At 40.6% G+C, this 20,355-nt stretch overlaps 1 protein-coding gene across 10 annotated transcripts in view; it reads right to left on the minus strand.

Moving 5' to 3' along the window:
• The window catches only part of SLIT2 (slit guidance ligand 2), a 437,206-nt gene that overhangs the window by 280,318 nt on the left and 136,533 nt on the right, over positions 1-20,355 (minus strand). For 7 of the 10 annotated variants that reach the window (XM_065598177.1, XM_065598182.1, XM_065598176.1 and 4 more), the window contains exon 5: positions 5,083-5,196. The exons of the other annotated variants lie outside the window; for them this stretch is intronic. In XM_065598177.1, the coding sequence (XP_065454249.1) occupies positions 5,083-5,196 (114 nt within the window). The remainder of the gene's footprint in view (positions 1-5,082; positions 5,197-20,355) is intronic. 10 annotated transcript variants of the gene reach the window in all.

Here is a 20,355-nt window from a genome sequence, read left to right on the forward strand (position 1 = left end):
AAATCAGGACAGGGGGTGGGGTGGAGGGGTACTAGGAGCCTATTTAAGAAAAAGACTCAAAAATTGGGACTGCTCCTATAAAATCAGGACATCCGGTCAACCTACTCACAATGATGCAGCTTTTTTCCTATATGTTATAGAAATACATGGATGCTTAAGGAGCTGGTCACCCTGTTCCGTAATGTGATTTGCTGGTTTTTAGCTGACACCAACTAATACCCTTGCTTGTGCTTTATCTGTTTGAACATTGAGCCATAAACATTCAAGACAATTTGTTTCTAAGTTGTCAGTGATTAAAACAGGTAATGACTTTTTTTTTAAGTGCCACTCCTCATCCTGTTTTGCCCACTTAATCCTGAAACTTTGCCAAGACAGACACTTCAATCTCAAGGAAAGAAAAGAAGTGACCTCAAACTAGTCAGCCTTCAAAGGAAACAGAGCTGAAAACTCTTGCAGAGCAAGTTCCCATGAAATAGGCTCGTGGTCCCATTATAGTGAATGGAAGTGCAAAAGAATGAAATGAACATATCTTGTCTCTGTAAGTTTTCCATTGATAGCATCAACCTGTTTGCTGTAGAGATAATGACTAGGTGAAGATGCAATAAAAAGTCAATCATCACTCCAAAACCTCTATCTTCCTCCCTATCAAAAAACTGATGGCAAGGACATGGGGCTTTGTTAGTTAACCAGTCTGGAGGCTTTAGTAAACTGGTTTAAACAAAGTAAATAACTTGAGTAATCAAAATAGTCTTGGTTAAAGCAGAAAAGAGTAAAGATAAAAAAACTGGATTTTGCTGGTGCAATGTATAACAAAAACCAAGAGCTGATTTAGTGAATTAATCACTTATCTGACCAAGTGGAACTTTTAACTGAAGAGCAATAAAAACACCTCATATAAAAGCAACTTCGGATATCCACTAACTCAAAAGACTGTTAATCTTCAAACTTGATAGTTACAATGAACCTCCCCCTCTTTAAACCCTTGGGGCTAGATATAACTCATATGAACTGCTGAAATGAAAAAATGCAAGGTATGTATTAAATATCCCAGAGACAGCAGTACTTAGTCCTCTAACAAGAATTTGGAGTAGCTTTTTATACCTGAATGCTCCAGTGAGCTCTTTGTGTGTCCTGAACTAGATGGTATTTTTACCTTGACATCATCCCTCCTTTTCCTTTCATAGGTGGACATTTAAAAAAAATTTTTTTTTAACACCCAGAGAAGGCTAATCTGAACGCCATCTTTTCTAAAATGGTGTTTACTCTAGTCAGATAAGGTATGAATTTTATAGGAGACCGAAAAGTCTAAATAATGTACACATTTCATACCTTCCAGGGAGGAAATTTTAAAACAAAAACTAAGTTGGAGCTGACAAAAGTAGCAAGTGCTGTCAGAAAAAAAATATTTTGTGAAGATTTCTAAATAGAAACCTGGCAGATTAATTCAGGCTTCTGCACACCTTCAGGTTTAGTACATGTTGATGTTGCTTTACGAAGGCTAAAAGGGCTTATCGGAAAACAAAAACACTCCATGATAGTAAGGAAAATGGGCAAAAACTCCTATATCAATCCCTGTAGTGATAAATAGGAGCTATAATATAAGGCTTTGCGGTTGAGCGAAACTTGGCAGTACGTGCATAGTGCTTAATAGTGCATATCACAGGCAATTCATGCATTGGCATGTGATCATTTTACACCAGCAGTGTTGGTGTAAAAGAGCCATGGAGCATACAAAATGTGTTCAAGGAAGTAGTCCTGGCCCCAGTTGTCCCATCACGAGTACTGTGCCACCTCTGCAACAGCCCTAGGCAGAGGTGGGTGAAGACCTGCACTCCAGGGATTCTACGCATCTGTCCTAGTTTGCACTAGGGGCCACACTAGCTCCCACAGCATCTTGAATAGAGGAAGCTCCAATTGCCTCCCCTCTAGCTCTCTATCAGCACCTGCACAAATGCAAGGGGATGAATCTGTCCCTTACAGTATGTCTATATTGAGGCATGACAGCAGCATGAGTAAACATACCCACGCTAGTTGACCCACACTAGTACCATTAACAATAATAGTGTAAACCTGGTGACAACATGCCAGGGACCTACTCCCATTACTACCCTGTATTGAAGTCTGTGCCACTGTGTCTACACTGCTATTTTTAGTCTGCTAGCATGGATAAAGCTAGCACAAGTATGTCTACTCATGTTGCAATCACACCTCATACTGCAGTGGAGACATACCTTTATTCTTCATGGGAGCTTGCTTTTCCTGGCTAGAAATTACCTTCCGGGCCAGTGACTAAATCAGCTTCAGGATTTGGTTTGCCTGCAGTCAAAGTCATAGAGATATCACTGATCAAGGAAAGGAAAGGGATAATAAAAAAAAGTTTCCCTACCTGAACTAAATAGTTTTCATTCTCTTTCAAGGATAGGCATGTAGAAGAGTGAACCAGAACATTCACATCTAGAGGCTCCTAACTGGAGCTAGCCTGCTGAAACACACCCAATGAACTCTTCCCTAAACAGACTACTTAATGTGTTAATCCTATTGAAACTACATATATATTTAACCAACTCAGGTTCAGGGAAATGAACTGATATTTTTCTCTAAGTTATTAAAGAAAGCTAAGGCTCAAACATAAAACAAATCGGAATCTTAACACACCTGTTCTAGCAACTTCCAAATCTGAGAGGGATCCAGATAGTGAAGAATCCCACAATTCCCCACTTTACGAACAAGAAAGCTCCTTCTATTTTCTTCTGACGTGGAATTATAGGTTATAAAATAATTAATGAAAAATAATCAGCAGTGCTTCATATCCAACCCAGAAGAGGAATAAATTCTGTCGTCAGAATCTATCTATCAAAAGCAGTGTCCAACGCAACAGAAACATTGAGCCTCAGACGTTTCAAGAAGGTGTGAAGGGAGGGATTTCTACATAAGTGTATGGCAAAAGCGGACACTTTCTCATCACAACAAGTACTAGAAGAAGTGGCTTGACTGGAATATGCATTATCCTCACTCTGCTTTGTACATCTCCTAGATAACAGATCTCATCTATTGCCCAATGGTAGATTGAGACATTTTATCATCTAAGTACAGTATGGCAATGACAGCTGGACCTAGGCTTCTCTCAGGCAGCTGCTGTCATATCCAATACTTTGTAAAAATCCCTCTGGATGCTCACCAGGACATATGAGAGGAAAGCTATTGAAGTGATAGTATTTCACTGAGAAAGAACCTCAAGAATTTCTAGTCACAAGGACATACAGAGATATGCATCTTTAAGGTCTACTGAAGCGAAACCTCCCTCTCTGTCAATATTGCTCAAATACCTTTTAATCCAGATTCATCCATCAAATCTAACCAGTTGATTGTTATTAGTTGCCCAATCCTCATCCTCCTCAAACATTTTGGTATTAAGTAGTACAAAGTATGCTGGAGCTGTGCAGAAACTAGGGTTTCAGACAAACTACCTAGTCCTCCAATGGATGTAGGGATAGATTTTATCAAACTATGTTTTTTCATGGTTTGGCTCTAAAACCAGGGGGTAAAATTGATGGTTTAAACTGAGTTCATCTTAAGCTTTGAGGTTGTTTTGAATCCAAATTTTTAAAGTAGAACTGAGTGGTTGCCATCAGTATGAACCAAGAGAGGCTACACAACCCCCATGTTCATTGAAATCACTGAAGTATTACAGTGGATGGCATTGATTTCCTGCACATGACCGATTGTTTCGGTGAATGACTCTCTTTTCGCTAACTCTTTCAATAACTAGGAAAATCGGGTATCTTCAAAAATGCAATAGAATAACCATGAGTAGAGCTGAGCAAACGTCAGAATTTCCATTCCACTGTACATATCAACATTTGTTTTTGTCCCAAACTGGGACAAAGAGTTAAAATTTTTCACAGAATGGAAATTACAAAAGAATTCAGTTCAGAAACAAAACATTTCAGCGCTCCCAAAATCATATATTTTTCATTTTGGTTTACTGAACTGACCATTTCAGGTTAGTTCAATATTAAACTGTATTTTTCCATCACAGCAAATTGCCACATGGGAGTTGTAGTTCAGGAGCCTGATGCCCCATACTCTCCTATGGGCCAAACCACATCTCCCACAAAGCACCAAATAAAGCTTATTCAGAGGGAGATCCACACTGAGATCCCTCCAGGGAGCCTGGCCCATAGGAGAGAATGAGGGCCCAAATGACAACTCCCATAAGGCAAAGTGCTGATAGGAAAATGCAGTTTAATGATTTATTAACTAATTTGAAACATTTTGGATCAGTTCAACAATATATTTCGATTTGGGTCTAAATGACCTCAAATAAAATATTTAAAATTTTGTTTTCCTAAAGGAAAACTGAAAATTCTTGAGAAAAATCAAGCTTTTCCCATGAAAAGTTTAGATTTTGTGAGGTAGTGCCAGGCACTCAGCTGCCATGATTGCCTAGTAACCCAATGACCTCAGTTGGGCCCAGTAAACCCTCACTAAATGACTGTACTCCCTGATTGGACAGAAGGGCCAACAGATTACCATTTAAGCCTTATAACAGCAGCAGCACAGTGGCTGCTCAATGCGTTCTGTCCCCGCAGCTGTGCCAAACCTTCTTTTAGTGGCCCTTGCTCCAAACCATGGCTACTCCCACTCCAGCTCTAGTCCCTATCTTCCTCAGGACTCGTGACTCCTGGCCTCAACCATTGGCTTGTCTCCTGACCACTACTCCAGCTCTGCCCTTTGGTTCTGTTCTGGCCCCTGATTGCAACTACAGGCTTGTCCCCTGACGACACCTCTGATTCTGATCTCTGATTCTGCTCCGACCACTAGGCCAGGCTCCTGTTCTGACCACTAGATCACACCACCTACACCTCGGTGTAGGATACAGAGAGGGGACGAAGAAGGGAAGTCTCTTGGGCTGTGTTGCTGTGTCTGGCAGCAGCTGGGAAGCACCTGCCCTGTGGCGAATCCCTGCCCCGCCTCAGGGCAAGTCTGGGAGTTTGGAGACCAAAGCCCCAAAGGCTGCAGCTCATGCTTTTCTGCTAAAGGAATGCTTCACCTTCCCCCGTGCATGTAGGTAGGACTCACCCATGAGCTGGTTGTAGGATCATTCCAGGTCCCTGGAGTCTCCTTCCTGCTTTTACTCCTCTGATCTTCCCAACAGTCACACTCTGGAGCTGCTCCACACCCAGCCAGGTGCATCTGCAACGGGGAGCATGAGACGGTACAGGAGCCCTGGCAGCCCAGCTCTGGAGGGGAGGGGTGGGGAGGGCAGGGCAGGGCAGGACCAGCCATGCCTCCTCCCCTTCTGCCTGACAGCGGACACATTGATCAGGGTGGCAGGTAAGAGGGGTGAACTTTGGGTGGACCTGGGTGCTAACTGGGTGGGCCCTGGCTAACCCAGTCCCCCCAGTGGCTTTGCCCTGGTATCATGCTGTTTCTATTAGATGCATAGGAGATGTAGAACTGCGCCTTGTCAATTATTGTCCCTTGAATTCATTACCTGACTACTCTCTCTCTCTCCCTTCACAAAGATGCTGAATAGGATACAGAAGAGTACTGAGCCTTGGCACACCCTAAAAAAAGAGCAGCATTTTCTGGGACCTACTTGAGAAAATAGAGTACAACTATCTCAGTACATTTCCACTAAACTTGCTATCTCCCTCAGATGGAAGAGCAGGATTCTCTGATAGACTACATCAAATACCATATAGAAATGTGGGTAGCACAAATAAACAAGTTGTGGTTAGAGTTGTGGGTGGCATTTTTTTCTTTTAAAAGTAAAAAACAATACTGACAAAACTTGAAATAATGAACCCTTCTACATTCCCAAGGAATTCCAGGATAAATATTTCTTTCCCCTAGCTCTGAAGTTTGGGTCATGTGGCTTTCTTGTACCATTCACAGTAGTGCACTTGTGTTTGAGTGGTCCAGCCTGGAGCATGAACCTTTTATTGAAAATGAGCCCTCACAATTATAGAACTACAAGCAAACAGCATGAAGGCAGCCTGCTTTGTGCATGTATTATTCCATTTGTAGACCCTGCATGGGGCATGTTTGCTCCTTTCTTGCATTTCTGTTTCAGAATAGACTATTTGCACACAAGCTGATAAGCACAACACTCAAGCTAGATAGAAAAAAGGTAGGTTCGCTCTACCATAGCAACAACGAGGAGTCCGGTGGCACCTTAAAGATTAACAGATTTATTTGGGCATAAGCTTTCGTTTTTTACCCATGCCCAAATAAATCTGTTCGTCTTTAAGGTGCCACCGGACTCCTCGTTGTTTTTGTGGATACAGACTAACACGGATACCCCTCTGATACTCTACCACAGCAGTTTGGAGCAGTAGAGGTCAAATGAATATGGCCTTTCTGATTTTAGATTTTTTTTTTTTAATACCACTTTCCCTGAATAAAAAACATTTCCAAGTAGAAATCTGGGAGATATTTCAGACCTTGCTTGATGTCTACATTTAGCTTAAAGTTGTATCCCTCCAGTTAGGCAAAATAAGTCCTGTGAAATGTGAGGAGGTATGGGAATGGCTATGTTCCCTAGTAACTTGCCTTCCTTCTCATATTAGTTCTCAAATGTTTAGCACTATAATCCAGTGTAATAAAATAATAGATATTTAGATATAATTTCTAAAAGCTCCCTATAGTTTCCTTTTAACACTGGAATCTTTTTATATCCCATTGAACAAGCCTCTTAAGCTACAGCTACTTAGTCTTTATGGGTTTACACCATAAAGCAGAGATTTCATAGTGACTGTCTTAACTTTTATCTTCTTGGAAAAAATAAGGGGGGAGGGAGGCGCGTATTTTATTTACTTCATTTTTATTAACTCATTCCAGATTTCCCAGAAAGTTTTGATAGGAATACTTGTATGTTATATTATGAATATACCAAAACTAAGAAGGCCCTAAGAAAACAGGTGGCCCCAATTTTATATACGATTCTGGGACATAACTGAAACTCTAAGACAAAAACAAAATTCACGAAAAGTAGATACACATTTTCCTATGTTATTTTTTTCTTGCTAGCTGTTAAGCTGAACACTGAGAATGGATACATTTTCTCAATTCTGATTTTACTGTTCTCTTTTAATTTTCATTGGCAGATCAAACATTTTGCCAGAAAGGTTTGTTTTTTAAACCCACAATGTATTTTATAGACTATACATGTTTCAAATTAAGAAAAGAGTAAATCACATATTTGGATTTTGCTTTTCAGTGTCAATTGTTTTGTCTATACAGTTTTTGCCATCCAAAATCTCTTTCCGGAATGACTCAATACTAAAGATTTTCCTTTATGTTTAGCAGCATTTTTCCTATCTACATATGCAAAATTTGGAAACTATCCACAACAGATAATTTTATCTTACCATTTGACAATTTAACATTTCTACTCTACAGTACACTTTATTGTGACTCTTGGAATAGTGAGGAACTTTCTCATTACAGATCAGAATGAGTACACTGAGCGTAGATTTGCTTAAAATTATGTATTACATATATTCACTTATACTATATATATATATATATATATAAACACGGATAACAAAATGGATACTGCAAATATAAATGGACTTGGCCGATGGTGTCCTGAGCCAAAGTTAGAATTTGAATCTGGATTTTTATGTGCAATGATCCAGAATCCAAAGCTAAGTGGCAGGAATCATGCAACAACTGTTCCCACAAGATTTTTTGCAACTTCCCTCCCCACACAGCTCTTTCAGCAAGCTGCCCCTACATCCTCCCCTTTTCCCTTGTTCCCAAAGCTTCTTTGTAAAAATATGTAAAACTTGCTATGCATCATCAGCTGGTAAAAGTAATGATTTGACAATCAGTGGGGCCACTGGATGATTGAGATGCTAAAGGAGCACTCAAGGAAGATAAGGTCATTGCAGAGAAGCTAAATGAATTCTTTCCACTGGTCTTCATTGTAGAGGGTGTGAGAAAGATTCCCACACCTAAACCATTCATTTTAGGTGACAAATGAGGAACTGCATCACATTGAGATGTCAGTAAAGGAGGTTTTTGAACAAATTGAGAAATTAAACAGTAATAAGTGACCAGAACCGGATGGTATTACCCCGAGAGTTCTGAAGGAACTCAAATATGAAATTGCAGTAACCTATCATTTAAATAAGCTTCTGTACCAGATGACTGGAGGGCAGCTAATATGACACTAATTTTTTTAAAAGGCTCCAGGGGTGGTCCTGTCAAGTACAGGCCAGTAAGCCCAACTTAAGTACCAGGCAAACTGGTTGAAATTATAGTAAAGAACAGAATTATCAGACACATAAATGAACACGATTTGTTGGGGAAGAATCAACATGGTTTTTGCAAAGGGAAATCATGCCTCACCATTTTACTAGTAGTCTTTGAGGGGATCAACACGCATGTGGATACGGCTGATCCAGCAGATATATTGTACTTTGGATTTTCAAAAAGCCTTTGACAAGGTCCTTCACCAAAGGCTCTTGAGCAAAGTACAGGCACTCCTTGACTTTACAATGTTCAACTTAAGATGAATGGCACTTACGTTTCTGAACTGACACCCTAATTGCACTTATGAACATTGGTTTTGACTTTATGATGCTCGGGCCTGCAATGGAGCCTACTGCGGTTCCGAGTTACAACGTTTTGACTTACGACGCAATTTTCAGGAACCAGTTGAGTCGTAAGTCCAAGGGCTGCCTGTAAGCTGTCATGGGATAAGAGGGAAGGTCCTCTCATGAATCACAGAATACCAGGGTTGGAAGGGACCTCAGGAGGTCATCTAGTCCAACCCCTTGCTCAAAGGGGGACCAATCCCCAACTAAATCATCCCAGCCAGGGCTTTGTCAAGCCTGACCTTAAAAACCTCAAAGGAAGGAGATTCCACCACCTCCCTAGGTAACGCAGTCCAGTGCTTCACCACCCTCCTAGTGAAAAAGTTTTTCCTAATAACCAACCTAAACCTCCCCCTCTGCAACTTGAGACCATTACTCCTTGTTCTGTCATCTGGTACCACTGAGAACAGTCTAGATTCATCCTCTTTGGAACCCCCTTTCAGGTAGTTGAAAGCAGCTATCAAATCCCCCCTCATTCTTCTCTTCTGCAGACTAAACAATCCCAGTTCCCTCAGTCTCTCCCCATAAGTCATGTGCTCCAGCCTCCTAATCATTTTTGTTGCCTTCCACTGGACTCTTTCCAATTTTTCCACATCCTTCTTGTAGTGTGGGGCCCAAAACTGGACACAGCACTCCAGATGAGGCCTCACCAATGTCGAATAGAGGGGAATGATCACATCCCTCAATCTGCTGGCAATGCCCCTACTTATACACCCCAAAACACCATTAGCCTTCTTGGCAACAAGTGCACATTGTTGACTCATATTCAGCTTCTCGTCCACTGTAACCCCCAGGTCCTTTTCTGTAGAACTGCTGCCTAGCCATTCAGTCCCTAGTCTGTAGCAGTGCATGGGATTCTTCCGTCTTAAGTGAAGGACTCTGCACTTGTCCTTGTCCTTCACCTCATCAGGTTTCTTTTGGCCCAATCCTCTAATTTGTCTAGGTCCCTCTGTATCCTATCCCTACCCTCCAGCGTATCTACCACTCCTCCCAGTTTAGTGTCATCTGCAAACTTGCTGAGTGTGCAGTCCACGCCATCCTCCAGATCATTAATGAAGATATTGAACAAAGCAAAACTGGTCCCAGGACCGACCCTTGGGGCTTGATACCGGCTGCCAACTAGACATGGAGTCATTGATTACTACCCGTTGAGCTCGATGATCTAGCCAGCTTTCTATCCACCTTATAGTCCATTCATCCAGCCCATACTTCTTTAACTTGCCGGCAAGAATACTGTAGGAGACCGTATCAAAAGCTTTACTAAAGTCAAGGAATAACATGGATCAGTTAAAAGACAGAAAACAAAGGGTAGGAATAAATGATCAGTTTTCAGAATGGAAAGAAGTAAATAGTGGTGTCCCCCAAGGAGCTGTACTGGGACTAATGCTGTTCAACATATTCATAAATGATCTGGAAAAAGGGGTAAACAGTGAGGAGGAAAAACCTGCAGACAATACAAAGGTTTCAGAGTAGCAGCCGTGTTAGTCTGTATCTGCAAAAAGAACAGGAGTTCTTGTGGCACCTTAGAGACTAACAAATTTATTAGAGCATAAGCTTTCGTCGGCTACAGCCCACTTCTTCAGATGCATATCAAAATTACTCAAGATAGTTAAGTCCAAAGCAGACTGCAAAGAGTTACAAAGGGATCTCATAAAACTGGGTGACTGGGCAACAAAATGGCAGATGAAATTCAATGTTGATAAATGCAAACTAATGTACATTAGAAGACATAATCCCAACTACACATACAAAATGATGGGATCTAAATTAACTGATAGCACTCAAGAAAGATCTTGGAGTCATTGTGGATAGTTTTCTGAAAACATCTGCTCAATGTGCAGAGGCAGTCAAAAAGCTAATAAGGTTAGGAACCATTAGGAAAGGGATAGATAACACAGAAAAATATCAAAATGCCACTATAAATCCATGGTGTACACACACACACACACCCCATGAATACTGCGTGCAGTACTGGTCGCCGCATCTCAAAAAAGATATTAGAATTAGGAAAGGTACAGAGAATGGAAACAAAAATGATTAAGGGTATGGAACAGCTTCTGTATGAGGAGAGATTAAGAAAACTGGGATTTTTCAGCTTGGAAAAGAAATGGCTAAGAATGGATATGACAAAGGTCTAAAATCGCAACTGGTGTGGAGAAAATGAATAAGGAAGTGTTATTTACTCCTTCACATTACACAAGAATCAGGGGTCACCCAATGAAATTAGCAGACCACAGGTTTAAAACAAACAGAAGTACTTCGCACAGTCAACCTGTGGAACTCACTGCCAGGGGTTGTTGTGAAGGCCAAATCTATAACAGGGTTAAAAAAAAAAAAAATTAGGTACGTTCATGAAGGATAGAGCCATCAATGGCCATTACGCAAGATGGCCAGGGAAGAAACCCCATGCCCTGAGTATCCTTAGCCTCTTTTTGCCAGAAGCTAGGAGTGGGCAACAGGGAACAGATCATTCAATGACTGCCTGTTCTGTTCATTCCTTCTGTAGCACCTGGGATTGGTCACTGTAGGAAGATAGAATACTGGGCTAAATGGACCATTGGTCTGACCCAGTATGGCTGTTCTTATGACTAAATATTCAGGAGAGATGGGGGCTTTTTTTAATTTTTTTTTTAAACAGGTTCTTCTATATATGAGCAATTCAATTGACAGCTTTGCTTGAAGTGTGCTGTATTTTTTGTTTTGCCAGGTTTTACTACTTTTGTTATGAATAATACCTTTCTCCTCATGTAGTCCTAGTAAAATCAATGGAGCTACTTGTGTAGTAAGACACTGTTCAATAAAAGAGTGACAAAATATGTCCTTTAGTGAAATATTCGATTTATATTGATAGAACTATGTTCCAGGCAGTAACCCTGCAGCTAGTGCCAATTCTGGCTCCAGTCAGAGAGTGAAATCTGTTTAAGTCCTACTATTGTTAGGTTGTAGATGCTAGGCAGAAATAGCAATACGGTTACATATTTTATCAACTGAAAGACATAACATGCCAATCTTAATGAACTCTGAGCATCTTTATCTGTGCCATGAAGTATTTATCTCTTGGGAGTTTCACAGTCACTAATATGCTACACATCTACCCCGATATAACACGAATTCAAATATAACGCGGTAAAGCAGCGCTCCGGGGGGGCGGGACTGCGCACTCCGGTGAATCAAAGCAAGTTCGATATAACGCGGTTTCACCTATAACGCGGTAAGATTTTCTGGCTCCCAAGGACAGCGTTATATCGAGGTAGAGGTGTATGACTGAATTCTCCTTGTACTCCACTGAAATTCTGAACCTATTGTTAATGGTTAATCAGAAACATAGCTGGCCTTTTATGTAGTTCATTTCAGCCTTGCTTACAGAGTTTTTATATATTACAACAAAAGTAAAAAAATCGAATAACACCATTCAGCTAGGAGTACATGACATTTGTCACCTAATACAGAGCCCTGGAGAACCTTTTTGAAACGAAATTCATAAGGGAATTTAGGAAAGCTGAGTTATGCATGATCATGTTTTCCCCGCCCACCACAACCAGAATTACAAAAGCACCATTAAAAAGAATAGAGCCGTCTACAGTACCCCAGATTATAACCTGTAACAGCAGCCAACATCAATATAACTTTGTTACTAATCTAAAGAACACAAGTTAGAAAATAAATGCTTAAGATTCTCATAGTACCACTATCTCTCTCCCACCCACCCCATGTAATATGGGTGAAAGAGATAGACAGACAGGTACATACACACACCTTTACACATTTATACAACATCTATTATGTGTAGGTCTGTAATCTCTCTATTATACATACATCTAGATATAAAAAGTAAGAATGGTCCAGTAATCAGGAGACTCTGGTTCAATTGTCCCAGAACTCTTGTGTGACCCTTGGGAAAGTCAGTGCCTCAGTTCCCCATCTGTAAAACTGGGATACTAGTACTTCACAAACTCTCTTGACAAACACAGATCCATTACTGAGCCAACCCCACATATGAAAATTTCCACAGCTCACCACAGGTGGAACTCCTCAATGAAAAACCAGAAGAAGTTGTTATGCACTGGCCACTGTTCTGAGCAGGGTGGATTAAAATCAAACCAATACAGATTGGAACACGAAAACTGAATGAACTAGTCATTGAATTGAGCTAGTTAAATAAACTGAAGTGGGAAAAATATTCTCTCTGCACCTACAGAAGAGGCTGCCAAAAGCTGGTTTAGCACTTCAACAATCTCTGGTCCCAGGTGCCTAGCCAGTGACTTCTACAAGTTCAGTGGTTTCATTTGCTTTAAAACTTTGGCAGCAAATATGTACCACTTGAATATTTTAATTTAATTTAAATTAGAAATTTTAATATAACTTTACATAATTTCAAAATTGAAATGTTATTTTTTTTAAAAAAATAAAAAGATTTAATAAAATTTAAATATCGATTTTTAAAAAATCATTGCTTTTTTTACATCCTGGTTCTGATGCTGTGAGGATCCTGGAGGTAAAGAGAGAAGCAAAGATTGTAGTGGGAGCAATGAAGGAGTACTACCCAACTGAAGCAATCAAAAATCTGGAAGCAGGCCCACAAAACATGATATTGGTTTAAAAATTAGATTTTATCTCATAATAACGTCTTTCTGATTTTTGATCCTATTGGGTGAGCCAAACAGCTCCAATTTGTTTGAAATCACTTCAGAAACAGATGTCAATTTTAAATGATCCTCCATACTGACTATTTGGCGTACAACTCCACTTCTTCTCTAAGCCCCTCGGATGGGGGAGCTGCTATTCTGTCACTCTCCATTTATCTACTTTTTAATCCTCCTTATACCTTTTAGCCCTTCCTATCCTACCCAATCTTTTTCCGCATTCACATTTTTTTCTTAATACTCCAATACTTCATAGTCCTATACTCTCTGGTCTTCCATGTGCTCCCCTGCACCCCCTAATCCCTCAGATTCTCTCTTCTAAACTTCCCTGCATTACCTTGCACCCTGTCCCACACACACTTTCCCTCCTGCACACACACCCATAACATACTCACTTTTCTCCTGCACACTCATTTCCATACCCGACACTAGGTTATCTCTTGCCCCAAATATTCACCAGCCCTCTATTTTCTCCCACGTTCTATTTCCCACAGTGCCCTTTCTGCCTCTGGATATCGTAAGAGGCCACAGGCCTCTCTGAATGAAGTCTGGCTTCACTCACACATGGAGTCAGAAGAGGTGGAGACTATCTTTCCTAAGGGCTGCCCAAGCTGCATAGGATATAGGGAAATGTTTGCCACCTTAACTGAGGGCAGCTTGTGAAGACAGGTTCACTGAAAGCAAAGGGAGATGTCAATCATTTTGAAAGAGACAATTCCTCATGAGTTTCTCTGAAAAAGATTTTGTGTGCCAGCCTCTAAAGAATAAACAGAGTTGTTAAAAATAGCAAAAATAATTGTTAATATTTATTTTATAAAAAATCCAATTGCACCATTTACCTATCCGCCTATTTTAGCATAGACATAAGCTACTCTTTCTCTCTCTCAATTCTCTCCTTTTCATTTGGGTTGCATTACTAAAGTCTGGGGAAGATACAAATCTCATTCTTTCTGGCTGCCTACAACACCGACACATGGTTTCAGGATCCTCCCAGATCCCTTTTTATAAAAAAAGGTTATCCTGATTTCTGTTAGCTAGTCAGACAAATGGCAAAACATGTCATTCTTCAGTTTATTCCAAGAAGTGTCTGTTGGTGGGTTTTTTTAAAAGCAGAGATAGTGCTTTTTTACATTTGTACGGCATCTTACATACTGCAGGTGCTACCAGAAATTTTTTAAAAGGGTGACTTTGATAGCAAAATGTTCCATAAATGTTCCATTGTAAGGGCTAGTCCTACTATACTTCACTTTCTGTATTTCATTTATTCTGAAAGTTTACTTGTTATGAAAACTAGGGGTGTAAATTGGTGCCCATCACAGATTGCTCCTTGGCGAGGACTCCCAGATAACTTACAGAACAGAAACAAGTTGCAGGTTTAAATTTGCATTTTCCCTCCCCAAAGCTTATTTTCAATGTTAGGCATGCAAAACAAAATCCCTTGTAAAATAACTTTGATTTAAAATAAGATTAATTTTTTTTGACAAACCTTATTCCCTCTATAATCACTTATGTGCCCTTCAATATCTACAACAAGAATACATAAAATGTATTTTAATCTCACATTCCTGCTTTTTTCACTGCTCAACTCCTGCAGTTCAATTCCTTTCAAAAGCACATCTAGGTGTGTCTTTTGCCCATTTACCCTGTGCTGCATTTGCCTTTTTGGTTCTTCATGAATTAGGCCTTGTCTACACTTCCCCCCTTCCCCCCAACTCCTGGCTTGGAATATGGAGGCAAGAAGTCCCAGATGGCTTCCCTCTCCTCCCCCCTCCCCCCCTCCCGTGTGGTGTGGGAGCGTGCAGCTGAGAAGCCATGGGCAGCTTCTTCCCGCTCCCAGGTGGGAGTGCAGAAGCGAGAAGCTCCAGGGGGCAGCCAGGCTCCCAGTGGGAAGCTGCATGGAGCTGAGAGCCCTGGCTCTCATTCCCCCACGCTGCCCCTCTTCAGTCACTGGAAGCACTCCTGGTGAGGACACGCACTACTGACAGAAGGAAGGTGGACATCAGCCACCGCAATAATTAATGCAGTGGCTGTAAATTGATCTAACATAGGTCAACTTAAGATTGTAGTGGAGAATTTAGGTTATGTCTACAAGTTGCACATAGAAATCATAGAAAGGTAGGACTGGAAGGCACCTCAATAGGTCATCTAGTTCAGTGTCTGCATTGAGGCAGGGCTACGTATTATCTAGTATTAGTAAATATAATCATATTTACTACTTTAGATTATATCCATCGTTTTAACCTTGATCAGTGCAAACAATAAATCAATTCCTTTCTACACTTTCAAAAAAATCTTTATTCAGTCTTCTCAAAGTTTCCTGTTTTCCAGAGAGGGAACAGTCCAATTCCTTTAGCTTCACTGCATGACAGGTTCTACGGGCCTAGTATCTTCCCTGTTAACTCTCAAAGGCAGGCTGTGCATACAGTCTGGAGACTACACCAGTATAGCTATGTTGACATAACCCCATAGTGCAAATGCAATCTACATTGACAGATGGAGTTTTTCTATTAGTGTGAGAACATCACCTGCCCGAATGAAGTTATGTAAGTTGGTGGAAGCATTCTTCTGCTGACAAAGCTGCATCTGACAAAGCTGCACCGGGAGTTAGGGCAGCATAGCTACATCACAGCTAGGTCAGGGCTTTTCATACTCCTGACCAACATAGCTGTGTAGACCAAGCCATGGTAACATTTTCTCTGTGGTACAAAGAAGGTAATTGCAGAAAGTATTTATTTCATTGGCATCCACAGTAACATTAAATCTTGTTTTGTATTCTATCCTTCTAACATATCTTAGCATCTTGTTTGCCTCTCACTGATGTGCACTGGGTTAATGGTTTCAATGATTTTTCAACAATAACCCCTAAATACTGATCAGTGTCCAATGCTTCCTTCAATTTACATGTTTTCTAGAATGGATCCTTGCTCCGAGGAAAATTATTTTATGTTTTTCTAAACTCAGCTGCATTTACCAAATGCTGGTCCAATGTACCGGAATAATCCACACCATTTGAATCTGCTCACACCATTCCCCATTACTTCTACTGCTTTCAAATGATATCTTTAACAAATTTAGAAATATTGTTTTGTAAAATCCTAATCCAGATAATTAAATACACACCACCACACAATGTACATATGTAGCCGTGCAGGGAGAAATACGCACATGTATCTCAGAGGTCCTAACACTGACTTATGAAAGGAGAGAATTTTTAAGTTTTAAAGAGTGGCAATTCCATTTGTACATTACCTGCCTTGTTCACCTACTACTGCACTACCTTGACAAGTCATTAGAATTTTTAAAGTACCATATGAACAGCCAAAAGAAGTAGATTTAATATTTGACCTGAAAGACAGTATCATAATAGCAGAGCATAAAAACAATTTATGTTCCTATCACAAGTATATATTAAGATCATTCAAAGCGACAGTAAAAGTTAAAGTTTACAAAATTAAAAAAATGCTACAGTATGTGTTGGCATTCATTCCAGCAACTGTGAGATCTGCTCTAGGGCAAACTCCTGGTTACCAAGTCACAAAAACAATTTGGGATTCTTATAAAAGCATCTTCTCTACCAGTCATTTTGATCTATAAAGTTAGAAGTGTTTGCTGGAAGAGTCATGAACTTCCTGGTACATCCCAATGACAAAGAAGCCTTCCCTGTTCACGGGCACCACTACCATAAACAGATATGTCAATCAATGAGAATTACCCAGAGAAAGTTTCAGCGCTGTGGGAGTGTGACAGATGGCTGTGCCTGAACATATGAGTTATCATTTCTTTGTATAATCGTGTCCACAAGAGATTTGCTGCATCATTTAAGGTTGTTCTGCATGGAGAAAACTCCCTTCCAGCAAAGTCAAAACAAACCCAGACCTGCTTTTGAGCTAACAACCCTTCTAGAAGAGTGAGAACACTTAATCACACAGCAAATGGTCCTGGCTTGGCATGAAAGTATGCTCCTAAATGCCATTTTGAAATTTAATCTGAAAACTGGACAGTAAAAGACAGGGGAGTATCATGAAAGAAGAAAAGGTCAACGCATTTTGCTAAGAGATCTTACTCTTTAGAACTGAGAGAGTGAGAGAGACAAGCAATGAGCTCCAGGGAACACTCATGGACTATGGAAGAAAATGACTGAATTCTGAAATAAAAGGCCTAAACACTACTCACCATTAAGGGCTTGTCTACACATACAACACTGCAGTGGCAGAGCTGTACCAATGCACCTGTGCCACTATAGCGCTAAGTGAAGACGCTACCTATGCAAACGGGAGAGCTTCTCCCATCGGCATAGCTACCACCTCTCAGGGAGGTGGAGTGCCTATGTCAACGGGAGAAGCCTTCCCGTCAACACATCGCTTTCTATACCAGGAGTTCAGTCAGTACAATCACATCACTCAGGGGTGTAGTTATATTGATATAAGTCTATAGTGTAGACCAAGCCTCAGATTCATAATTTAGTATTTTAGTCTTCACTTCTACAAGTCAATGCTTTCTAAAATTTGGATTGTCTTCATCTGTTTCTTCTCTTTCTTAAACAGTATCTAGCTTAGAATGTAGATTTGTTTATTTATGTGGCGGTAAATAAGGGTTCAAGAACTCAATCAGGGAATCTACAACACTTTTTTTTTTTTAACTGCATGCTTAAAAAACCCTTAACATGAACAACTATGGTGTACACACATGTAAACTAATCATAAAATTAATCTTATTGCTCTAACCCTCATCCTTCCTTGCCCCAACTTCTCCCCCCATACCGTTTGTTAGCTCCACTTGTTGTATGTGTCTAATATTTAGATGAATGATGCTCAGACCTCAGTGGTGCATGGGCAAAATTAGCAATCAACATTACCCAAAAGAGCCATATTAGTGTGAATTCATTGTTTCATTTACTCTACTACTATTCATATTTAAATAGTATGACAGGGGAAATGTTTAGTTTTTATATACATATATTAATCTCACAGCAAATAAGTTAATAACTTAATACAAGCTGATAACTTAATTGGTTAATAACATAGTAAAAGCATCCTGATTGGTTATTAATTACCGGTAAATCACACAGTGTTTTAATATCATGTACTGCAAAAAGCCACAGGAGACACATTAAAGTGCCACTTGTGTCTCGCAAGCCACAGTCTGAGTATAACTGATTTAGACCAATAACTCATTGGAACAAGGGCCAGGACTTTGCCTTCGGTGAAGTGCTTAGAGAAAAGTTGGGTTCAATAAAATTAATAATAAACAACAGCAACAACAACAATAAATATGCACCCATCCTTCAGATATCAATTAAATTTTTCAGATCTCAGGTTCTTACAGAAGGGACTTCTTCATGTGTTTGTAAAGTATCTAATACAGGGGTGGGCAAACTTTATGGAGGGCGCAACTGTATGGAGGGCTGGGTAGGGGAGGCTGTGCCTCCCCAAACAGCCTGGCCCCGCCCCCTATCCCCCCTCCCATTTCCCACTCCCCTACTGCCGCCCTCAGAACTCCCAACCCATCCAACCCCCCCTGCTCCTTGTCCCCTGCCCGCCCCCTCCCGGGACCCCTGCCCCCTATCCAACCCCCCTGCTCCCTGTCCCCTGACTGCCCCGACCCCCTATCCACACCCCCGCCCCCTGACAGCCCCCCAGGACTCCCACCCCCTATCCAACCGCCCTCTGCTCCTCATCCCCTGACCATCCCCTCCCAGGACCCCTCGCCCCTAACTGCCCCTCGGGATCCCACCCTCTTATCCAACCCCCCCTGCTCCCTGTCCCCTGACTGTTCTCCTGACCTCTATCCACACCCCACCCTCTGACAGGCCCCCCAGGACTCCCACTCCCAACCCTCCCTGTTCCCCATCCCCTGACCGCACCCACATATGAGGCCACAATCCAGAATGGGACTTCTGGAAGTTACTGTAATATAAACATTATGTAATCATAATAAATAAATGGTAACTGATTATCTCAGGGGATGAACAGGCTTTACCTTCAGAGGAGGTGGAGCAAACAAGTGGGTTTATTGCCAGGGACTCAAGAAAATGTTCTTAAAAGGGCTTGGACAGGAATGCATATTCATACCAAAACAGGTGGTGTGATCAGGGGTCCATGCTAGCAAAAAGGAATTCTTAGAATCACAGGTTGCCAGTCAGCAATGATTTCCTTTTTTTTAGGGCTAAAAAACATACATGAAATATAAAATCATTAATTAAAAAATATTGGCAAGGAGGGAGGCAAGGGAAGACTATCCCAATGGTCTAGAAGATAATAATTCAGATATGTCCTACAAGAACTGTATGTCTTGGAGGGGGTTACACAGATCTTTTGCTACTTGTACTTGGAGAATAATCTTTGCAACACTCATAGCCCCCCAGGAGGAAAAGTGCACTATTACCTGGTGTTTCACTTAGAAATGTTACATATTCATTGTTTCAGTGCCCTATCCTAATCTCAGTTGTGTGTTTGTGATAAAAGGACAGCTACTCTCAGGTAAATGTGAAGTCTCAGTCAGAGAGCAAGGTCAACCGCAACATTTATCATATATTTATTAATGTATTTATCAATTACATTAAAAATCTTTAGTACAGTAGCTAACTTAAAACACTTGCTGTCATTGTTTTAACACAATACAGGTCAAGAGCAGCTAAGGTTATCCTAAATTGTTCATGAAAGTGGGTCAAGTTAAAAATGAGCATGGCTTTTAAATTTGACATGTTGACTTGCTTAAAAAAAATAATAATTAAAGTGGCCCAGTAATAGCATCAAATGCAGCATATCTTCTACAAAGTTGGAAAGGGCAGTAGAGTGATAAAGGGAGGTACATGTCAGAGAAGAGGTGGTATATCGAGATTCAGAGCAAGGGTAAGTTGTATTAGTTTTAATTATATAAAACGTATTTGGAGACTTCCTTTTACAGGGGGTGCATGTTTCTGTGTGGGTATGTAGTGTTTTCTTAATTATATAAATAGAGTATGCTAGTTGTGCTTTCCCCAAGGCTTTTTAAATAATCACTCATTTGATTTGGTGGGCATCAATTAAAATTGCTAACTGGCTGGTACAGTGTCTGTTTTTTAACTAGACAGTCATGCACACTGCAATAGGCAGCTACACTCC

This window comes from Chrysemys picta, chromosome 5 (genome assembly GCF_011386835.1).
Source record: "Chrysemys picta bellii isolate R12L10 chromosome 5, ASM1138683v2, whole genome shotgun sequence".
Classification (NCBI taxonomy): domain Eukaryota; kingdom Metazoa; phylum Chordata; order Testudines; family Emydidae; genus Chrysemys; species Chrysemys picta.